The sequence below is a fragment of the Balaenoptera physalus genome (genome assembly GCF_965194825.1).
Source record: "Balaenoptera physalus genome assembly, chromosome: 9".
Taxonomy (NCBI): domain Eukaryota; kingdom Metazoa; phylum Chordata; class Mammalia; order Artiodactyla; family Balaenopteridae; genus Balaenoptera; species Balaenoptera physalus.
In genome coordinates this window covers 29,491,413-29,514,157 of record NC_138888.1, presented here as the reverse complement: position 1 = coordinate 29,514,157, position 22,745 = coordinate 29,491,413, and the positions used below count along the sequence as shown (strand labels likewise).

The 22,745-nt window shown below is 40.8% G+C and overlaps 3 protein-coding genes across 15 annotated transcripts in view; 2 read left to right on the top strand and 1 right to left on the bottom strand.

Annotated features, from left to right (window-relative positions):
• Positions 1-13,123, bottom strand: part of LOC309666900 (uncharacterized protein) — a 181,352-nt gene extending 168,229 nt beyond the window's left edge. For 11 of the 12 annotated variants that reach the window (XR_014267331.1, XR_014267332.1, XR_014267333.1 and 8 more), the window contains exon 1: positions 10,938-11,069. Coding sequence is in view for 5 of the 12 variants with exons in the window: in XM_082475039.1 (XP_082331165.1) it covers positions 10,938-10,983 (46 nt within the window). In the remaining 7 variants the exon portion in view is untranslated. Of the gene's footprint in view, positions 1-10,937; positions 11,087-13,082 lie in introns of those variants that run through there. The other variant, XR_014267330.1, reaches the window with a different exon arrangement.
• LOC309666864 (uncharacterized protein) overlaps positions 11,900-22,745 on the top strand; it is a gene marked incomplete at its 5' end in the record, with an annotated part of 209,266 nt that continues 198,420 nt past the window's right edge. The window contains one exon of the mRNA XM_082474983.1: positions 11,900-12,515. Within this exon, the coding sequence (XP_082331109.1) occupies positions 11,900-12,515 (616 nt within the window). The remainder of the gene's footprint in view (positions 12,516-22,745) is intronic.
• The window catches only part of TBPL1 (TATA-box binding protein like 1), a 29,397-nt gene continuing 19,858 nt past the window's right edge, over positions 13,207-22,745 (top strand). Inside the window, exon 1 of one of the 2 annotated variants that reach the window (XM_082474987.1) lies at positions 13,207-13,508. Coding sequence is in view for 1 of the 2 variants with exons in the window: in XM_082474986.1 (XP_082331112.1) it covers positions 13,387-13,508 (122 nt within the window). In the remaining variant the exon portion in view is untranslated. The remainder of the gene's footprint in view (positions 13,509-22,745) is intronic. The other variant, XM_082474986.1, reaches the window with a different exon arrangement.

The window sequence follows — 22,745 nt, the reverse complement described above, 5'->3', positions numbered from 1 at the left end:
AGAAAGGGTACCTTTCCTCCTTCAGTGTCCCTCCTGCGCCCTCTACTGACAAAGCTTAATATCCCACCAGCTGCAAAGGAGAGATGCTTACAAAATCTAGCTCCGGAACACTGGATTTAGAGCTGAGCAGGCAAAAGGGTGGATTTGGAGCTGAGAGGCAATACCTTGATAACTGGAACGCTGGCAAAACCATTCTCTTCCTGTGTTTTTATTTGTCTGTTCATCAGACAAAATGGATCTGTAAATCAACTTCCCAGGTATCTAAACCCTAAGGGTTCTTTGGACACCACCATCACCACCACCACCATCAAAGAATTCCAGGGCAACAAAAACCAGTTCTTGAGATTTGCTCTAGGACAGATGCTTGCATACATTATCTCCCTGATGCAGGATAACACAATCTACAGTGTTATATATTGAATAGTAAGCAGTATGTAAGTATATGCTACTGTTCTTCTTATTTTAACAAACATATGAGGAAACTAAAGTTCAAGAACACACAGCTAGTAAATGATGGATCTAAAAATCTGAGCCTAGGACCATCTGACTAGAAAATTGCTGCTGTGTTCACTAACTCAGTCTTTCGCACCAAGAGACTAATTTTTGTGCGATGTGCTAAGAAATTCCATGTTCTAGGCTAAAACGTGGTGCCTCAACTAAGGTCCTGCCTTTGAGAAATCCTGCTGGCAAGAATCTGTTACTTTTAGGACAACATCTTTTCCAAGAATGCGTTAAAAAATGAAATAGAAGTGCTGGTTTTCTTTAAGAAATTTGATAGCTTCATTGTGGTTACACTTAAAGTATAGTTGTACACACATCTCTGCTGCTGAGAGATTTTATCAGCCTAACATCTATGCAGCAGTGAGTAAATGCTAGGCATTGTGCTAAGTTCCGTGAATGCCTTTTGCTGTGTAATCTTTCCCACAGCCCTGTGGGTAGGGTTAGTAGTCCCATTTTCAGATAAGAAAACTGAAGATTGGAGAAGTTGAATAATTTCACCAAGTTATCACATAAGCGGTGGCACTGGAATTTGAATCCAAAATAGGTCTAACTCCAGAGCTCAAGTTCATCATCATGAGGCCAGGGCCCATCCAGTTACCCTGTGTTGTACACTTTCTTTATTTCAAATATTCTAGATTTTAAGTTTTAAAAATAAAAAATGGGCTTAATATATTTTTCAGTTGCTTTTTTTTTTTAAATTTATTTATGGCTATGTTGTGTCTTCGTTTCTGTGCGAGGGCTTTCTCCAGTTGCTGCAAGTGGGGGCCACTCTTCATCGCGGTGCGCGGGCCTCTCACCATCGCGGCCTGTCTTGTCGCGGAGCACAGGCTCCAGACGCGCAGGCTCAGCAATTGTGGCTCACGGGCCCAGTTGCTCCGTGGCACGTGGGATCCTCCCAGACCAGGGCTCGAACCCGTGTCCCCTGCATTGGCAGGCAGACTCTCAACCACTGCGCCACCAGGGAAGCCCTTCAGTTGCTTTTGATTAATAAAAGAGATTGCTCCTTTGAGATGATTAGACTTAAGAATGTTAAGCGGTCTTACAGGGGGAAGCCCATTTCTAACCCTGTTAGATTAGCAGGGAAAGAAGAGTTTCTGATATGGTGCCCCTTGCCCATTTTCATTCATTCCAAGTGAGGTAGGGCAGACATGTGGATAATTGACATGAGCAATTTACAGTTGTCTAGGATGAAGACAGCAGCTGATACAGCAAGTATTTTGGCGAGCTTAGTTTTCATTGCCTTTCTTCTTACCCTACGTCTGCTTATTAGGAGCATCCCAGCCACAGAGCGGGCCTCTATGCAACTCAAGCAGTGATTCCTCTTGGGCCCCCCTTTATTTTTAACCAAAAACAGATCTCAGTGCCCACTTCTGTGACACTCAAACTAGAGCAAATCTATTTAAATATTTGCTTCACTTGGCATTCATTAAATTCTGTTTAGTTAAATTATCTCATTTATATAACATGGCTATCATGCCAAAAGTATCTGATTGTGAAAAAGGTAGGAACAAAGAGAATTTTAAGAATTTAATACCTTACATTTTGTTTTATCAAATAAAATTATGCATATCTAGACACATTTTTAAATGAAAACTATAGATTCCTAAGTGCCTTCTATAGACCTTTCCATCTGTGGACATGGGTCAATTATAACATCTTCCTGGGACTTCAGGCAGCTACGTGGCTAGGTCCAAAAGTTGTAATTACTAAAAGTTGGTAATTACTGTTCTAACTAATGGAAATTTCACCTTGTGTAATTTCCCCAATTCTCACGCTTCTCTGTATAAACTCCACCTTTCTGTTCAAGTATCACACCACACGATGGCAGCCTTGTTTCTCATTTCCTCTTCTGTATTTTCAAGGAGGGATCCTCATTGTTACTGAATGAGTAGTGGGTTTGGGAAGAAACCAACTGATTCAGACCGAAGTTTCTGGACACTAGTAGGAAAAATAGTGTGGGCCCTTGTTTCCTTATTTATGGAACTGAATAGATCTCCAAACTCTGATTTATGATTCCAAAGCTGACTTGCCACTGAACTTGAATCTACTAAGATTGTGAGAAAAGGATGATGGGACAAAGCCTTCAGGAGCAAGCTGACCAGCACAGGCAAAGAGTAAGGAAGTAATGAGGGAGGGCATGAAGTGAGGTGTTCCCAGCATTTCCCAAAAGGAAGGTAAGAAAACAAGCTCGGTAAACCTCTTTGAATGTTTGAGGGTCTCCAGGGCAAAAGAAATTAGGAAGATTGTGATGGAAGTTATAAATGACCTAGAAAACACTGGTTGTGTTCGATTTCCATACCCTAGAAAATGTACTAAAATCAATCATTATGTATAAAACTACCATCTCAGAGGAAAACCAGAAAGCATCAATTCCTAATGAAAGTAACTCTAACAGCTGCTCCTACGAAAAATACAAAAACACTACAATCCAATCAGGGCATAGTTTCAGAGGAAAACCAATATCTAATCAATAATGTTGTAACTCTTCTGAAGAAAAAATAAGATGATAGAAAGATAACAGGTTCTTCCCTGGTGGCGCAGCGGTTAAGAATCCGCCTGCCAATGCAGGGGACACAGGTTCAAGCCCTGGTCCAGGAAGATCCCACATGCCACGGAGCAACTAAGCCCGTGCGCCACAACTACTGAGCCTGCGCTCTAGAGCCCGCAAGCCACAACTACTGAGCCTGAATGCCACAACTACTGAAGCCTGCGCACCCTAGAGCCTATGCTCCGCAACAAGAGAAGCCACCGCAGTGAGAAGCCACCGCAGTGAGAAGCCCGCACACCGCAACGAAGAGTAGCCCACGCTCACCGCAACTAGAGAAAGCCCGTGTGCAGCAACGAAGACCCAGTGCAGCCAAAAAAATAATAAAATAAAATTTATAAAAAACAAAGAAAAAGAAAGATAATTGTCTGCATGGTGTCTAAAATAGGGGAGACAGAGAAGAATTTAAAATGTCTTTTGCAGCATTGTTTAGGACAGAAGGTCTTGATCGCATTACATATATATTTGGTCCATTTGAAGTGAATGTATTTTTTCAGCTTTCTTGGAGTTTCTTCTGTTTTTCTTTCTCTAACTTGATACTTCCCATATCAATTTTCAGGCTTTCTTCTTTAAAGCAAGTAAAACTTGTTAATTATGTTGATTAAAACTTCTATAGCTCTGTTCACAGATGTAGAGAACAAATGTATGGACACCAAGGCGGGGAAGTGGTGGGGGCGGGTGGGGGAGGGGTGGTGGGATGAACTGGGAGATTGGGGTTGACATGTATACACTAATATGTATAAAATAGATAACTAACAAGAACCTGCTGTATAAAAGATAAAATTCAAAAATTCAAAACAAAAAACTATAGCTCTATTAATTTTTAACTGCTTTGTATTTCAATAAATCAGAGAGATTTATAGGGATATCTTCTCTGATCTAAATTTGTCAATTTCTCATCATCAATTTTGTTTTTGTTTTGACAATATTAATATGGCTACTGGTTTTTAATGTTTAGCATTTTTCTGGAATCATTTGCATTTTTTAGCTTTCATTCTTTCTGTTCTTTAAATGTAAAGAATATTTTGGAAACAATATAGTTCTCTTAGTTTTTTTATTTTTTATTTTTTAATCCACCAGAACAATCTCTATTTTTTAACTGGTGAGCTTAATATATTTATAGACAGAATATAGTTGAATTATTTTTAATCTATTACTATATTTTCTGATTTTTTGCATGTGAGGTTAATCTATTTACATGTATTATGTTTACTGGAAATTTAGAATTTGTTTCCACTATCTTACTTTATGATCTCTTTTGTTCTACTATTTCTATGTTTTCTTTCTCTCTTGACTTTCTTTATATCCGTTTGTTTTGTTGTTTAATTTTGGCCTTCTATTAGATGGGAATTTATAATCTGTTTTTTACTTTTTATAATAGCAATAGTCTTCTAGTAATCTTATTTAACAACTCAACAATGTCTAACGTTCAGCATACCTTAACTCTTCTTTTAAACAATACAAATCTAAGGACACTCTTTTTGCATCAGACTCCACTTTGCTCTCCCAACTTACTTGAACTGCTAAATAGCATGATAGAATTTCCAGAGTAGAAATCAAGTAGATAACTTTCTCACCACTAGAGGGCAAGATGCATTTTCAAAATAATTTTTTATTTTATATATTTCAAAATAATGTTATTATTTATCTAAGTTGTGAATTGAATTAATCAAATGACCAAGTAAATTTTGTTTCAAGAAGGCGGCCTAAAAACATATTTACCTCCTTAGTCTTTCAAAATTCAATTAAATTAACAGAAGAAATACAAATAAAAATTAATTCAGAGCACTAAAAAGGAGTCTATGATGCCAGAAGACTAGAGCACTGGAGAAATTCTGAACCGTATAAAGGAAATGTCACACTACAGTGTTAATTTTGAGGAGGGATGGGACGGCAGGAGGTGGGGGACTAAAGGAGACTTCACTTCGTGTATGTTTGTGTTGTCTGAATTTCTACTGAGAAGTGTATTCATGTATTACATGTGTCGAATGAAAGATTACGTAGTCACTTTAAAATAAACTATATGGATAGAGATTTGATGATAAAACCTAATAGAGCTGAGGATCTTTGAAACCCATGCATTTGACAAATGTCAAGAACTTCTTCAAAACGGAGCTAAAATCAGAGACAGTGGAGATCCTTAATCCATGTGGAAATTATTTTTTGTTACTAAATAAAGATATGACTATATGTTTTTCAAATGGATAGCCAACTGTGTCAATACCATCTATTGATAGTTTATCCTGTTCCAACAGAGTTGAAATGTCACCTTTATCACTTCGTAGATTTCTTTAAATACATGGATCTGCATTTTTTATTCTTTTCCACTCATATTTTTGCCCATTCCTGCCCGAAGTATACTTCATTAATTATTATTGCTTTTTAATGTGTTTTTATATCTGGCAGTATAATATTCCCTCTTTTGCAAAATTGTCTATGTTATGCTCTTGCGTTTTCTTTTTCAGATGAAATTTAGAATCTGATTAATTTCATTAAAAAATTATTGCTGGCTATTGATTGGGATAACATTAAATTTAAAGATACAATTGAGGAGAATTGACTTCTCTATACCACTGAGCTTTCCAGCCAATCATTTGCTTCTCTTTTCTCTCCATCTTCTGTCTCCATGTCGGCTTTGTTATCTCCTAGTGATTATTATTCTCTGCCTTACAGAAGAGAATATGTCAGCCTGTTGCCCTCATTTCACACCTTCCCAGTTTCACTACCAAAAAAGGAAATTGTTCTTTTTCCTAGCTGCATCTCAATAAACAAAACTCTTTGACTTGACTTGGTCATACACCCTCTTCCCAACCAATCACAGGAGCCAGGAAAGTGGAGTAGTGAATCCAATCAGGAGAGATAAATCACACAGTAATTTGAGCAGAGACAGTACAACATAACTCTTATTATAACAGGGGATTGGAGTATTGAGGAATTGGCTAGTGTGAAATAAAGAAAACTCTAAGGAATACAGGAATAGTGCAAATAAGGAACAGGTGCCACCTCTAGGTCTGAGATGGAACACCCAAGAAAAAAGCCCTCCATGGCTGAGCTCCAGACCTTGTTGGAGAGGGCATGGCCATGGCTCACCAAGTGACACAGAATTTGCTATGATGCTTGACAGACAAAATTCACTGGAAGCTGGCCCTAGGTGCTGGGGAATGTAGTTCACAAGGTGATGACTGACTGGAGGCAATATCCTACAATACCAAGTGATGAGGAGGAGATTTGGAGGTAGCTGCAGGAGCTAGGAACTGCAGTAGCTGCAGCAGCTAGGAACTGCGGGAGCTGCATGTGTTGCAGGAAGCAGACACTCAAGCTACTCACTTTGTAGGAGCCCCATGCACTACAGGAACTTGTGACTACTTAGCTTCCATATGCACCTGTCTATTTAAATCAATGCTGTGGTTCTATGTATTATAGTAAGATACTGCTATCCTTTTTACAAGTGAACGACTCACCTTTTCCCCAAAATGAGGAGACAGACTCCTAGGAGTCATTGTATCCACTGCTGCCTGTATTGATTAATTCTCAAATTCAGTCACAGTTCCACTGAATATTCTGTTACCTAAAGACTGATTGTAAAGCTAACTTCTATAGTAAGTTGCACTGTGGCCTCAAAATATATGTCCAAGTCCTAACCCTCAGTACCTGTGAACATGACCTTATTTAGAAATAGGGTCTTTGGAGATAGAATTAAATTAAGGATCTTGAGATGAGATTATCCTGATTTAGAGGGGACCCTAAATCCAATGCTACTGTTCCTTATGTGAGAAAGAAGAGGGGGATCTGAGACACAGACAGACACAGAGGAGAAGACGATATGAAGATAGAGGCAGAGACTGTAGTGATATGTTATAAACCAAGGAATGCCAAGGATTACCAGGCAGCCAGTCGCCAGAAACTAGGAGAAAGACATGGAACATATTCTTCCTCAGAGCTTCCCAAAGAAACCAACCCTGCCGATACCTTGATCTCAAAATTCTGTCTTCCAGAATTGTGAGAGAATAAATTTCTGTTGTTTTAAGCCAGCAAGTTTGTGGTACTTTGTTATAGCAGCCCTAGGAAATGAATACAACTTTGACAACTTCAATATAAAATAAAAATGGGAAGGGGAGAAAGGAAGAAAATGATTAGTAAATATAAATAAACACATGGATATAACAAGTCAATAGATAATATACAAAGATACTGCAGTCCTTGTTTCTGTAATTGTTCACAAAATCATAATTCATATCTATGGCTTCCATTTTCCTCTAACCATTCTGTATTTCCCCTGCCCTCAGTCAGAACCTCAACTGGTTGGGATTCTTTACTTGGTGAAATGACCCAGATCTTTATTTTCACAGGCTCTGAGTCCTCAAGAACCCTACTTTTTATTTTTGGTTGCTTTAATTTTTCATTATTCTTAATACTAGACATGCAAGTACTAAGACGATGCCCAGAAAATCTTTTGGGTTCCAGGCTGTCCTCCTTGCCTCCATTGTGTAGAATAAGCAAGCCAATTTCCCCTTGGTAATCAGGATCAATCACTCCAGCCAGTAGATTACCCTGTTTTTGCTTTTTGTTTCAGTGGTATAAGGAACCCCAAATGACCAGCTGATAGCCTCATGTTCCAATTTAGTGGAACCATTGCATCTCCTGAAGGAAATACTCTCCCCTTGGGGACTAAGATCTCCACACCAGCAGCAGTCAAAGTTTTTAGGTAAGGGAAGAAAAATCCGCAGAGTGAAAAGAGACACTCCCACTGCCATACCTTGATTCAAATGTATTCTGACTGTAGGAGGGAGAGTACCATATAATGGTCTCTGATTCAAAACATACCCGGTAAAACAGAATCCCATTTCTCCAGAGTGTTGCCTCCCAACTGGATCATAACAGTGTCGTCAGTAAGTCATTTCGCTTTTCAGTTAAGCCAGCTGCTTCCACGTGATGGTGTATGTAGTAAGATCAGTTAATTCCATAGACATGGACCCATTGCTACACTTCCTTTGCTGTAAAACAAGCACCCTGATCAGACGCGGTGTTGTGTGTAATGTCCGGTGGTAGAGAAACCATTTTGTGAGTTCGCAGACGGTGGTGTTGGCAGAAACATTATGAGCAGTCAAGGCCAATCCACTTCTAGAACATGTAATTATTCCAATGGGGATGAATCTTTGCTCCCTCAGTGATGGAAGAGGTCCAATGTAATCAACCTGCCAGATGGCTGGTTCATCACCCTGGGGACTGGGGCCGTATCAGGGACTCAGTGTTGTTTTCTGCTTTTGACAAATTAGGCGCTTGGCAGTAGCGTCAGCTAGGTGAGCCTTAGTGTTGGAAAATCCAGGTTGCCGAGCACATGCACAGCCTGCATCCCTACAACTATGGCCACTTTGTTCATGAGCCCATTGAGCAAGCACTGGCTAGGTGGCTAGGCAAAGAGGCTGGCTGACATCCACAGAGTGTGCCATTTTATCCACCTGATGATTAAGTCTCCCCTACGGTGGGTACCTTTAATGTGCATTCAGATAGGACACAAATATCTTCACAGTCTGTGCCCATTCAGAGAAATCCATTCATATACCTCTTCCCCATACTTCCTCATCTCCCATCTTCCAATCCCATTCCATCTAGAAAAACCATTAGCAACTGCCCACTCTGGTCATCCCTCACTCCAGACATGGTGAATAAACAAATATACTATTTGAATTATGCCCACTTAGAAGATCTTCCTTCACCACTGACTGTCCTTCAGACCCCTGAGTGGGGCTGGGGAAGCCACCTGTGCTGCACGAGGTGGATTCTAGAAAAACCTTCCATGCTTCCGGTGCCTGGCAGGGAAGCACACTGGAACCAGGAGGCAAAACCTTCCCCTCCTTCAGTGTTGCTCCAGCACTTCTTCTACTGACAAAGTGTAACACCGTGATAGCTAACAAAAGAAGAATATTTAATAGGTCAAGATCTACCTTCACAGAACAGGCACAAAGACTGAATTTGGAACGAAGAGCCATAACTCAATTACAGTACAGATACTATAGAGTTGCCTTAGCTCAGCTCAGAAACCCACTGCTCTGTCGATCACTGTGGCTACCGCACGTCCCATTTGGACCCATATTAGATTGGAGGTAGATAAAGACTAGAAGTAGTTGCCCCAAATAGGAGGGAAGAGTACTCTTCCCAAAAGAAGAGGGGAGTTCTGGGTTGACAAAACAATAAATGTCCCCTTCACATCACCCTTGGCTGCTCGGTGTATACATACACACACACACACACACATACACACACACACACATAAACACACACACACATGTACACACACTGATTTCTCCATAGCTATAGTTTCTCTTAACATAAAGCAATGATCCATATACAATTGACAATGTACTCACTCCCTACCCAGTGGGAGGAGAAAACTCAAAGTCAGACCCAGCCCAAATTCAGGGTCTTTGGGTGTAGTCAATCTTGATCAGGTCCAGATGTAGCTAAAGGATGAATAATAAAATTTTCCCCAATGCACAAATATACAATAAAGGAGGTAGGGGATGGGATAACAAAAACTAATGAGAAAGGGCGAAAAGGAGACGCAGTATGTGATGGCTGTGAGATTACACCGTATCCTGTTGGACAAGAGTAACAAGGGTGAGAAGCACCGCTCTTCTCCAGCAGAGAACTGAGATATCTGGTGAGCCAATCAAAGCGCCAAGATTTCCTTTATCTATTATCCTGAAAGACCCTGCCTTAGAGGAATAGTGAGAAGGAATCTCCTGGGACTGCCCCAGCAAGTGAATTCATCTTTCTACAGAGACAGAGACTGGGACATTGTCTTTGAGACAGCATACCAGGAGATGCCTTCTGCCAGGCTGAGGATTTTCTGGCTATACCTTCAAACAGTGTCATTTGGGGGAAATCCATTAGCTTGTTAACAGAAATCTCATTGAGACATAAGCTTTGAATATGGACTCTGCCCTTCCTGCTTCTATCCCTTGGAAACTGGCCTGGCCTCTCTATCATTCTCCCTAGATCTTAGTTCACTGTCTTTGCCATAGACACTACGTTATCTGAGCACAGAGGGAGGGAACAGCTGGGGTCATAAAGCCAGGTTACAGTATCACACTCTGTCCTATAAGTTGCACACTACTCAACTGGCATAATGGGAGGAATTACTTTTTCAATTGGTGTACAGAGTGTACAGCAGGAGATATTCGAGTAGAATCCTGAGAAATGAGCATCCCCAACTCCACTGTTCTGCTGGGACTCTGCATTCCTAGTTAGCATGTTAACTTTATGTGGGGCAGAAAATTTCGTTGTTTCAATTGGCAGAGTAGATATTATCTGATCCCTACCAGTATAGGATAACTAAATCACTGGCAGAAAGGACTCCTCTTAACAATGCTGTTTAAGTACCACCCCACTATGGCCTGTCTCCTCAGAAAGGCTGTGCTGAACCACAGTTTGTCTCTCTCAAAGCACTAAGGGAGACAAGCAGTAGCCAACATATTCCAATAACCTGATTTTTTCTTAACCAAGTTCATAAAGCTGGAGCCTTAGTGGGCATAACTGTGGTGAAGGATCAGTGTTTTGGTTTGTTTGTTTTTATTTACCAACCCAACACAGACAACTGTTTTCATAAATACAAAACTGCATGCTTAGATGTCACAGTAATGTCAGATTATTGAAAGTTTCAAAATGCTCGTCTTGATTTCTATACCTATTTTATTGTTGATCAGTAGTTTACAAACTGGCTTTTGTCTATAAATCACATTTTTAGTAGCACATATCTAACTGATAAGGTTTACTGTTTTCCCAGCCTAGATATCAATTTCTGTATTAATCGAGAGGCTTGGTTCAGAACATATGCTGTATATTCTAACCTTACCTGGCACCTGAATAATGAATAATATTATAATCTTACCTGGATCTTGAATAATGGAGCACATTATAAGACCAGTGAAGCCCATGGGCTTTATCTCATTGTCTTACTTCTTTCATCTTGAAATGAATTCCTTGGTCAGAGGAATGGTGTTTGAGCTAAGCGTTCAATGAGTCTATGGAGAATGGTGCCTGCAGTAAAATCAAACCCAATTCCAGAATAAGGAAATACTGTAATGAGACAGATTGTTGACTGATCTGTGACAAAAGGGGGTCCAAAGCAATTGACATGCTTGATACCAGGTATATTGCTGGCCTCCTGCAAGGAAGGTGCCTCATAAAGACCTTAGTCACCATTGCTGTAAAGCTGACTTTTCAGCAGTGGCAGTAATCATTGGGATAGAGTCTTTCCCCTGCCACTTCCTTGGTAAATCAGCCCTTGCCACTCTACAGCTTAAACCCCTTCACTTCTACTAGCACTTGAAAGAAAATCTAAACTCCCTTCTGCATGGTCTGCAAGGCACTGAAGGTTCAAGGCCTTAGTTTCTCTCCAACTTCATCTCATATCCTCTACCCCTTGCTCTGATCATGATGCCCCATCCACTCAAATACTCCAGCACAGCAAATTCTAGCCCATACTGTTCCCTCCGCCTGGAACACTATGTGCATCCCTTCCACTCCCATCCCTTTCAGATAATAGTTAAAATGTTACCTCCTGAAAGTCATCTCCCCACTACCCCGCAGACATTACTCTCTAACCCAGCCTCTTGTTCATTTTCTTCATCACACATATTCTTGTTCATTTTCTTCATTAAATAATTATAATACAAGCTATAATTATTGAATATTATTCAAAAAATAAATTAGTAAAGAAAATGAAACAAAATGGAAGTTCCATAATTCTACAGTGCTTTTTAAATGTCAGATATTTTACTGAACAGTCAGAGTGGGAAGCAAAAGATCTAGAGGCATCCTTGAAGACTCCATAAGTAGTGAAACACTCAAATGGTTGTCTACTCCCAAATCCCCCAGAAGTCAGCCCAAGTCTTTTCAAAAGGACTGTGGTGTTATCATTTTTCATGCAGGATTCACACCAATCAGAGGCCAGGTACTCATGAGCCCGCCTCATGGCCTTTTATTAAATTAGAGCTGACCACTGGCCTCATCCAGGGCCAGAGGCTTCTGACTGCAGCCCAGCCCTGGAGCAGAGGCCTGCGCCGGCCTGGGAGTGGGGCTCTGAGGGCGCCGCAGGGTCCCGCGCTGCCTGGAGCTCCCAGGGCCGTTACTCGGGTCTCGCTCCCGCAGGCAGCGCCTTTCAAGTCACCCCGCGAGGGTCCCCGAGGACCCCAGCGCAGCCGTTCAAACTGGCGAATGTGCACCCCTGGGAGTCTCCCGGGTCAGTTCACGGCTCCTTGGGAGCACAGCCGAGGAAGGGTCTCAGTCCCAAGCGCCCAGCTTCCACGTGAGCCGAGCCGCCGCTGCTCCTGCCCAGCGCCCCAGTCCCAGCCTGCAGCCGCCCTCTCCCACCTCCCGTCCTTCTTGGATCCGGCTACGCGGCTTAGAAGCCTCGGAAGTGCCTCCCGGCTCCCAAGGCAGAATCCTGATTGCAAACCCAAGCTGCGTAAGGAATATCGAAGGGACAGGAGACAGAAGCTTGACCTAAACTCCCTGCGTTATCTATCTATCTACCTACCTATCTATCTATCTATCTATCTATCTATCTATCTATCTATCTATCTATCTAATCTATCAATTTACCCGTGTATCCATTCTTTCATCTTTCATATTCTATCGCTCTATTTTAGGGCTAGAATTAGAATTCATTCATGAGAGTTTGATCGCGAAGTCGTTAATTAACCCGAAAAAGCGAAGTAGGACTTTTTCACAGAAAATGTCTTCGTTAGAATTAGAAAAAAAAAAAAAAATTAGTTCTCAAGGGCTAGCTTCGCTAATTATGTTGAATTTTGGACCTTTTCTATAAATTGAATGAGCTATCGAAAGTTCCAAGGTTTTGGCAAAAAGCAAACAAAAAACCCCCAAATTCGTTTATATTATACTGTACGCCAGAAATTACGTGCTCATGTTTAGCTACCAGCTAAAGATGTACAAGGGATACATAGTTTTCTCGAAATCTTTTCAAGCGGTTCTGAAGCAAAAGTCTAGCCTACTCCACACCCACCAGCCCCACCTCGCCAAGTTCTCCAGCAGGCCGGGCCGGACCGGGGCACCAGGAAGGCGGAAAGGAAAACGAAGGAAGGGGCGGGGGAAAGTGACGGGAGCAGTGAGAGCCGGAAGTGATTGGCTAGCGAGGAACCCAGGAGCGCCCTGTCCGGCGGCGCTCTAGCCTCCGCGCGCTGTCTCTGTGCTCCCCCGCGTCTCGTCTATTTATTGTCGCGGGGAAGCAACGGCCGCCCTGTACCCGGAACAACAAAGCACGAAAGACGGAGCCCGAGCCTCGGGGGCTCCTAGCAACGGGCCGGGGCGGGAGTTCCATGGAGACTGGGGAGCGCGCCCGCCTCATCATTATCCTTGTCCTCCAGCTTATCCTTCGCGTCCGCCGCAACCGGCAGCAGCGCTGCCGCCGCGTCCTCTGCCGCCGCCCGCTCTTCCCACGGTAACCCTGTCGGCGACCCTGGGCGGGGGGAGCGCGGGCGACCGGGCTGCCTGAGTGCCGGGTGCGGGGCGACTTGGCGCGGGGCTGCGTGTGCGGAGCCGGGACCGTGCTGCGGTTCGGGTGTGTGCGGGCGGATGCCTGAGGGAGAGGCGCTCAGATGTAGGAAATTGGTCCGGGGGCCGAGGGAGGGTCCAGTTCTTAGGAGGACAGGGTGATATTTGGGGGTCTCATCAGGGATAACGGGTTGGGAGCGGGGCGTCACTGCCTGGGAGCGTTACCCAGCGAGGTGTAGGATAAGAAAAGAGGTATTTTATTTTTCCTGTTAGCCACCACTGGGAAAGACAGGAGAAGGGAGATTCCCCATCCGTCTCTGTGGAGCCCTCCCCCAGGGGAAGAGAAATCGTGCAAAGATGCTAGCGGGTCCGTTGCTTCCCAGAAAACTTCCAACGGCCTTTGCCGCGGTGGGCCGGCTCCCAAATAGCACCTTCGTCGGTTCCTGGTTCTGGCAATTCCAACAGCCTCGCTTTATGTTATTATTAGTAGTAGGATTAACCGAAATTAGACTTGATGAAGAAGGATCTGGAACTGAGGAAGATAAAATGGATAGTAGGTAGGGCTAAGCAGGGTTGAGAGTCGGGATAAGCGCTTAGTGATATCCAGTAGAAGCTCTAAAAGTGCATTTAATTGGGAATGGCGGTTTTTAAACTCTCTCCTTCTGCCGAGATGTGCATCTGCGGGCTGTGTCAGTGTGCTCATTGCGATAGGATTCAGACTGCAGCCAATCCACATCTGTGAGCTCTCTGACTGCATCTGTCACCTGCAGTTCCAGAGCGACACTGGCAGTTAACCAGCGTTAGGCTTGTGTGTTTAGGGTTAAGAACAGTGCCTTAAAACTGGCTCAAGGAAAGAAACCGAAACAAGCTTGGTGTGATTATTGTGTGAAGAAATAATAACAGATTCCTTGGGGAAATTGGGAAAGAGAAATATGAGAAGGTTCAGCTATTCTAGCACAATCTGCAGTCTCTTGGAAAGTTTGAGAAAATGGCAGTTCATTCAAATCGAGAAAGGATTTTTGTCACTGTGTGGTTTAAAGAATTATTCGCAGTTGATATGTTAAATGCCAGTTTATGCTATCTCTTTAAGCCTTACGTCTCTAACTATTTAATGGTTTTATGCTTTCCAAAACCATTCTAGGTCAGTAAATGAGGTTTTCCTGTGGCGTGCTGAAACGGCCATGTATGCATACTACAGTAATACTATTTTTGTGTCCAGTGGGAACAAAGCTCTTTATATAAAGTTGAAGATTAAAGATGAAAACAAAATTGATAAATAACAGAAGCAATGATGTCAACCACAGTTTCTATTTGTTCCTTACCTTTTTCGCTAAGTCTGGCTTGTCTTAAGCAAATAGGTTTCATGCTTGTCCCCCAGCCCGCTTTTTTCATACTCTGCCCTCGGAATCAGTCTCAGAAACTGTAATGATCTGCTGCTCTGTGCTCTTGATTGGTTGATGCCAGAACAGAGTTTTTGACTTCGGCATTTTCATGGAATTGAGGTGCAACATCTCTTGTTAAGGAATTTCATATATGTGCAAAGAGGTGGGCAGTTTCCTTTGACAAAGATGGGAAGTATAAACATTGGGAAACTTAAAATTGCATTTTAAACCTCTTAAGAAGAAAAACCTAATATTGTCATCTTTAGGTTAGTGAATCAAGGACTTTTTCTTAATCTCTTCATGTAGCTGTACTTCTGTGAACGTTGTTCTGGGGGGTGACCACACTTGAGGCTATTGGATGTTGAGTCCCAGGATTTTCTCAGTGTGTATGAGACTTAGTGAGTTCCCTCAGTCTCAGGGCTGCCATCCCACTCACTTCATTTAGATTTTATTTGCTGTTGCCTCTATCCCTTACCCCTTCTGTGTTTGAGGGGGGAAAGGATTTAAGCCCCGACTTCCACCTTTATTAACTATCCCTGCTTTCCCTGCTCTCTGCTCCAACACTCCCAACGTTTTGTGTTGTCTTAGTTCCTCTCCTTACTTAACCACATCCCAATCAAAAGTGATTTTTTATGCTATTTTTATTATTTCTGTTTCTTACGGAATTTTCAACATATGTCCTTGGCCTGTATATCCTTTTCATTAATGTTACTTTGTTGCATTTTCCTTCTGTATCCCTCCCCTTATATGGAAAATGGAGTGATCATGTCAGATGCTCTGTATTTATTCTGAATACAACAGGTAAGAGCCTTAAACCAAGAATCAAGACTGTATTGAAATAAGGCACGTGAAAATATTTGAACGTTTAGGAATAAAAGGTGTTTCAGAAGTCCAAGTGGTAACACTGTAATTGGAGATGTAGTCACTTTTTTAAAAATAAAAGAGTATTGTAGAGCCTGCTGTGTGTTTTTAATTGAACCTTAGCTTTTCATAATTTGTACTCTAAAAACCTTTTCTTAACATCCATCTTTTCTGATCATTTTGTATCTGAATACTTGACTGAAATTACACTTTGCCAAATTAGAGGGAACAATTTAAGTGAGTCCCACAATTTTGTTTCATGTGGAGAATTGTCATGTCGAAATTTTTGTGGATGTATACATATATAGAATGTGCAGTTTGCTGTAAAGTAGAATGAATACATGCAAAATCTACAGCTGAATATTTTTGGAGAGTGTTCTTTCTTAGCACAGGTGTGGCACAGTATTTAAAAATCAGCAAATATTGTATAATCTAGTTGAGTGGGTATTAGTGCTGTTTTTAGGTGAGGAGGCCCTTAATTACCTGGTGATTGAGTTCTTTCTGTTGCATCATAGACCATGTGATGAATTATTATTGCTATGAAAACTAAAGTGTACATTGATTGTAGAATTGATAGTAGAATGTTTCCACAATGGCTCAAAACCTGTAGTGCTTTGAAAATTTAGCTGTATTGTGACATTTGAATTAATAAATAAAGATTTCCTGAAATTTACACTCATGTTTGTTGTACCTTTAATATGTCTGATGCCACGGCAGGTGTACAAAGCTGGATGAAAGTGTTTCTCTTCAGGTGCTTTTTGTGCACTTGCAGATAGCAGAGAAATGACATGCATAGATACTAAAACATGACAAACATAAATTGGAATTTTAAATCCTTTATTACATACTGCCTGGTGCTGTAGTTACTGGTGTATGGATTTCATCATGCCTGCTAAATTAGAAGTTTCTTGGGGGTCAGGACTGTTAAGTCGCCATCATGTTGTATGTTCACGTTGCATATGTGTGTATTTTGAAGATTAACATATTAATAAAAGGATGTATATATATTTTATTTCTTTCACTTCAGGGACTTATCTAGTGGATGAGGGGAACCTGTAGGCATCTAATCTAATTAGGAATCTAATTCCTGATGCCTAAAATTAACTTTTTATACTGGCTGCAAATTCTAAACAGCAAAATTTCTCAAACATGATGAGGGCTTTTTTTTTTTTAACCAATTCAGATAATAAAAATAATGGTTTACTGCCTTGAGTTGATACAGTATTTGCTCTTGTTACATGACTGCCACTTTGGGTAATTTCAGAAGGGGGAAAGAATATATTTATCTGAGGTCTTTCCAGGCCACGTAGACAAATTTGATTTTTGTATTGTGACACAGTTTATTTAGAAGAAAAATGGAGTGTATGTGTTTGTATAGTTGTGAAAAAGCAAGATTCCAGAAGTATGTCGTTAGTGGAAAGGAATCAGGTCATATCAGAAATTGTACTTATCTGGTCTTATCTTGTGACTAAAGGGTGACAGAATTCACAATTTGGTTTAAGTGGCTTGGTTTGTAATGGGAGGTGTGCTGCTGGGGATCCCATTAAATGCTAAAAAAACACAAGGTGAATTCTGGGACAGTTCAAATCAGGCTTCATGTGGGAGTCCATAATGAAGCTGTTTAAAATTTCACCAAAAAAATGCAGCACAAAACTTTGGCTGGCGGTTTTGACCATGCAGTATTCATCCATCAAGAAAGAATACTGAAAATCAGATTGCATCTGAAGGACAGTTTTCTCAGGACATGTGTGGATGACTCTTGGTACTATAATTGTGTCTACCATCATAGACTTCTGTCCATAGACCTTGATCCATGATACGTTTTTGTTTTTTAACTCACTAGGTGAGAACTCACAACATTTTAAAAGAAGTCAGAATTTGTTTTTATTACTAAATGGTTCCAGAGAATCAGGCATTAACCTTTTTCCTTCTGATAAATTACAAGTATTTTAATTGTAAAACCAGTTTTGATCAAAATCAGTTACGCTTTCTTGGGATTAGGGTTAGTATAGCGCTTGAGAGTATGGACTCTGGAGACAGGCTGCCTGTGTTCAGCGTGTTGGCGATGCTGCTTGTTAGTGGTGTGGCCTTGAGCAAGTTTTTTCACTGCCTTCGTTCCCCAGTTTCCTCATCTTCAAAATGGGGTTCATATAAGTACTACCTCATAGGGTTGCTGTGAGAAGTAAGTGTAAAGCACTTAGCACACTGTTCTGCAGAGTTAGCTGAAAAAATACTAGCTGGTGCTTGACTCAGTGGTGTGAGGTGTAGTACATTAAAGGTGAACCATTAGACCGCTCAGATGCTTTGTTTCTTTCCTTTGGAGGCTATTAAAACAGTGAAATTCTTTGTGATGCTGGCTATTGGATTCATCTCTGCTGTTAGGTCTTGGGAGGGGGGGAAGCACTTTTGTTTTAATTTTGATTCATCACACAGACATCTGGTTATCACTTATGGCAGATGGATTCAGTAAAAAGAGACATCTCTGTTTCTTGGAAAAGGAAGGCCAACAAAGCCCGGTCTGGCACCATGTTGCAGCTATTGAAGTGCTATTTCCCTGTGGACTTGACTGCTTGTTTAGTTGTGTGGTACTTCTGAATAAAAGGAATAGACCCCAGTGGTTTCATTTAGCAGAATTAGTCCTTTTTTAGAAGACAATGTTTTTTACTTGTATAGCCTTAGGTGGTGGTAAACTTGAAACTTATTGGTGTCATTATCACTTGGGTTTTCTGTGTCACTATAAATGTGCTCTACATAGTAGCTTTCTTGTAATTTTAGAGGTAGCTGAAACTACTGCTGTGCTCCAATAATTCAAGTGGCTCAGGAATGACTGCATACGATTGCAAGATTATTTGTTTATGGTAAGGCTGACACCAAATACTGAGGCTGCCTAGTAGGGGATAACCTGATCATTATAGCTTTGTTTATTAGGCTGCTATTGAAATGGCTAACTTTTTAATGTTAAATCCAAATGTTTTAGTTTAGTTGTATGGACCTTTGAAACTGTTGACTAGAAAATAAATATTTCTCTTAAGTACAATGTATCACAAACTGTTCTTTCCTATTTTGGCTAATATGTAAGTCTTGGTTTTTAGTTGAAATAATATTTTTTATAAAACATATAGAAGTTTATATAAAACATTATTAAAAGTATGTTTTACTTTAAATATACAGGGGTAAAGTTTTATAATTCTTTCTTCTATATTGTGCAGTTTTTTTTTAGTTGGTTTTTATAACCACCCCACCAAGAAGATTGGTAAATATGCTTGTATTTAGAGGCATGACTTCTGTTTTCCTGGTTGAAGAGAGTGACATTTAGTTGATACTGTTGATTTCATTGAGTACTAATAATTACATTGGCCAGAATAGATGAGGTATTGATATAATATTGTTAACATAATTCCTATAGCCATCATGGATTCTGGGTCTAAAAAAATACTGAGATAAGCAAGGAAATGATCATGGCTGTTTCATATATATACTCGCACATGTATATATCCTTTAATTTTAGATATTCTGAGGACTGTATTGGGAGATTTTTAAGACAGCAGGTCTCCAAAGTGTCAATACTGTTGCCCAGAATAAAACCTGGGTGTTTTATTCTGTCTAACACATGTTAATGTTTCCCTGGTGTTCTTAACACCACCCTTTTTCAGGGACAGGTGTTGCCATCTTTCAGATATGAAGATAATAAAACCAGTGTGTAACCCAAAAGTGCGAATCTGAAGATGGGCATTTGGTTTATGAGTATGGCCAACACTTATAGACCCTATCATTGTTTGAACCTCTGTTCAGATTCACGATGAACCTGCAGCTTATGTGGAACAAGAACCTCTCCATTCTTTTTAATTTGCCAGATACTTTTGTTGAACCACAAAACCTTTTATCTCTCACCTGCTTATGGCTGCAGTGAACCTCTTGGGTATCTCCAGTTTCTGGTATGCATGTGCAACCTAGTGAGGTTGTAATGAGCAGCCGTTAACTGCTCATGGGTTGACCGCATCCCAGGACGTGGCAGGTTAGGGTGGTGGTAGGAGCCACAGCCGTGTTGAAGGCACAGTCGCCAGTTCATTAGATCTTCCTCAACACCAGCCTGGTGTGCTCATCTCAAAGGTCCACCAGATTTCTTAACTCAGTTCTCTCTTTTTATTTGTTGTTGGTGGGGGAGGACCTGAGGTAAGGGGTGTGATGTGTCTCATCAGTTCACAACTGATAAAAAGCTCTATGAATAATACTTTTTTCATTATCTCAGCAGCATATTGCTAATATAAATCTTTAGAAAAAACCTTTGGCTGGCCAGTAATCTTGAAAATTCTGCTTCAATGCATAGTGTAAACCTACTTGGGTGATAGTTTAATTTGTCTGTACATTACAGACAAAGTAACAAAGTTACTCTTTGTAGGCTTTTTGTTTAGGGCCTGTTAAATTAGAAGAGTTTCAGATGTCGGAAACTATATTCTTAACTTAGTTTGTATTGTATCCTCTCACTTTGTAAAGAGAGGAATAATGGCTTTATTATCACACCCTGTTTAAAGGATGGTTGTTATGCTGAAGGTAACTGACAGGGTAGCTAGTCTATAACCAGCTTTCATGGAATAAACTTAGGATATGGATGAGTTAGGACCCTTGGGGCTGAAATGGAGAGTGTAGCTTAGGAAAGGGGAAAGAGAATATATACCAGAAGTGCTAAGGGTCTGTATGTGTGTTTTAACCAAAATTATTCTTTCCTTACATCAGAACTGTATTATATTTCTGTATTTGTGAAAACTCCAGGAACACAGTTGCCCTTTAGGACTTGGGGGTCTGAACTAAAACCGGTCTATTGAGTTGATGACCAAGTGCCAGCCACTAAGCCGCATTCTAAAGACACACATTTATATTAAACCGTTCTCGTTAAGGAGCATGGTGCCTACAGTCTAGTAGAGTAGACAGTTATAATACAGTCAGTACCTTTACATTTGCTGTGCCCTCGGCTTGGGATCTCTTCTGTCAGTGTTTCATATGGCTGGCTCCTCCTTATCCTTCAAGATCTCATTTTAAGAATAATTTCTCATCTCTGAGGAAGTTAAGGGACCTTCCTGGATCACTCTAGAGTTTCTCTTTATAACATAGATCGCATTCTCTAATTATTTTCGTGGCTTGTCTTTTCATTGTCTGTTTCTTCCACTGGAATACAACTGCCATGAGGGTTTCTTACCTGACTGTTTTGTTCTGAGCTGTATTCCCAGGGTCTAGCCGTAGTGCTTGGTTCACATCAGTTGCATGCTAATGAATACAATTGTGAGTAAGAGTTTGTCAGTTGAAGGAGTGGGGAAGGGGCATCCTAGGCAGATATAAAACCAGGAAAGGGTGTGCTGTTGCAAGAGGAGTGGTGAAAAGTTTTGAAACAGTTAAGGTGTGTTGGAAGTGGAAGATTAGGTTATAAAAAGGTAATTTGGATACATGAAACTCACTGCATTCCAAGCTGTCTATGTAAGAGAGCCAAGAGATATTTATTTAAGCAGGGGTGTGGCACAATTAGGAAGACAATTCTGGTAGCTTATTTGGTAGATGGACTAAATTGTGGAGACTGCAAGCAGAGAATTCCACTAGAAGGCTGTAGCCTTAATGGCACGTGAAAGCCTAATATAAAACACTGATGCTTGGGATGCAGAAAAGAAGCTAGATGAGAAGTTAACTGGGTGTAGGAGAAAAAGAAGAAATGAAGGATGATTTCTGAAATTTCTGATTCAGGTTTGGGAGTGTTGGGTGGTGGCTCCATTAACTAAAATTAAGAATCTGGAGACAGCAAGTATTTCTGAGGGGATTAATTATTAGTTTTGGATGTGTTGGTTTACCTTAATGAATATGCCTAACAGACAGGAATATGGATTCAGATCTCTGATAGGTCAGGATTGAAGTAAGAGCCATAAATTTATGGGTAGCAGTTGAAGCCTGGAAAGCTTAAATTAGAAAGGGATTTAAGGCAGTTGTTTATAACCTTCAAGGATCTTAAACTCATTTGAGAATATGAAGAAAATAATGGTCTCCTCAGATATACATCCAAATTTGTGTGGATATGATTTCAAGGGGGTTTGCACCTCTGGAACCAATTGTTGAGCTCTTCAGGGACTGTTGTGGACTTCCCTGAAGAATTTATGACATAAGAGGCAGACAGAGCAGTATTTGAGATGGGGAGAACCTAGGAAAGGTGCCTCAGAAGCCAAGGATAGGGGATGGTGAGGAAGAATTGGGGGAATCAGGGGTTCCCAGGGCTTTATGCTCTGGAGAGGTCCAGTAGGAGGGAGTGTCGACTGTGACATTGGATTCAGCAATGAGCAGTTCATTTGTAACATTTCATCCCATGCAGAGGCAGAAGGCAGATTGTGACAGTTTAATGCATGAATCCAAGTTAAGGAAACAATGCATGGGAAAGAGTGCAGAAGTCTTGATGTTCTCTATGATAAACAGTCCTGATATGAGAATATAACCCATTTTAAGGACCTGCTGAAAGGGAAATTCCATTATTTTGTTGACCTGTTGTGGCGTTTCAGCCCAGTGGTTCTCAACTGACCGCCCCATTAGAAACAACTTGGAAATGTTTTTAAAATCAGGGCCCTACAGAGGTTAGTTAATCAATATCTTTGGGGCTTGTGCCTCTTTATAGCATTTATTTTGTTTGTTTTGTTTTGGCTTTTTCTTAAAAGTTAAGAACCAATGTTCCCATCAGAAAACCTCCTTATCACTCTTTTTATGCGTCTGTGTTAGAATACTTTCTTTAATTGTACGTTATTATCAATTACTCAGTTTACTGTTGTGCTAGGTTTAAATCAGTGCCCTTTAGTCCTTCTCACAGACCTTAGTTTCCAATTTAAAAAATGTTATGGCGTTCTTCTGATCTTCAGCCAAGTTCTACATATTTATCTTTTTTGAGTGATACAGCCCTCAATCAGTGAAAGATCTGC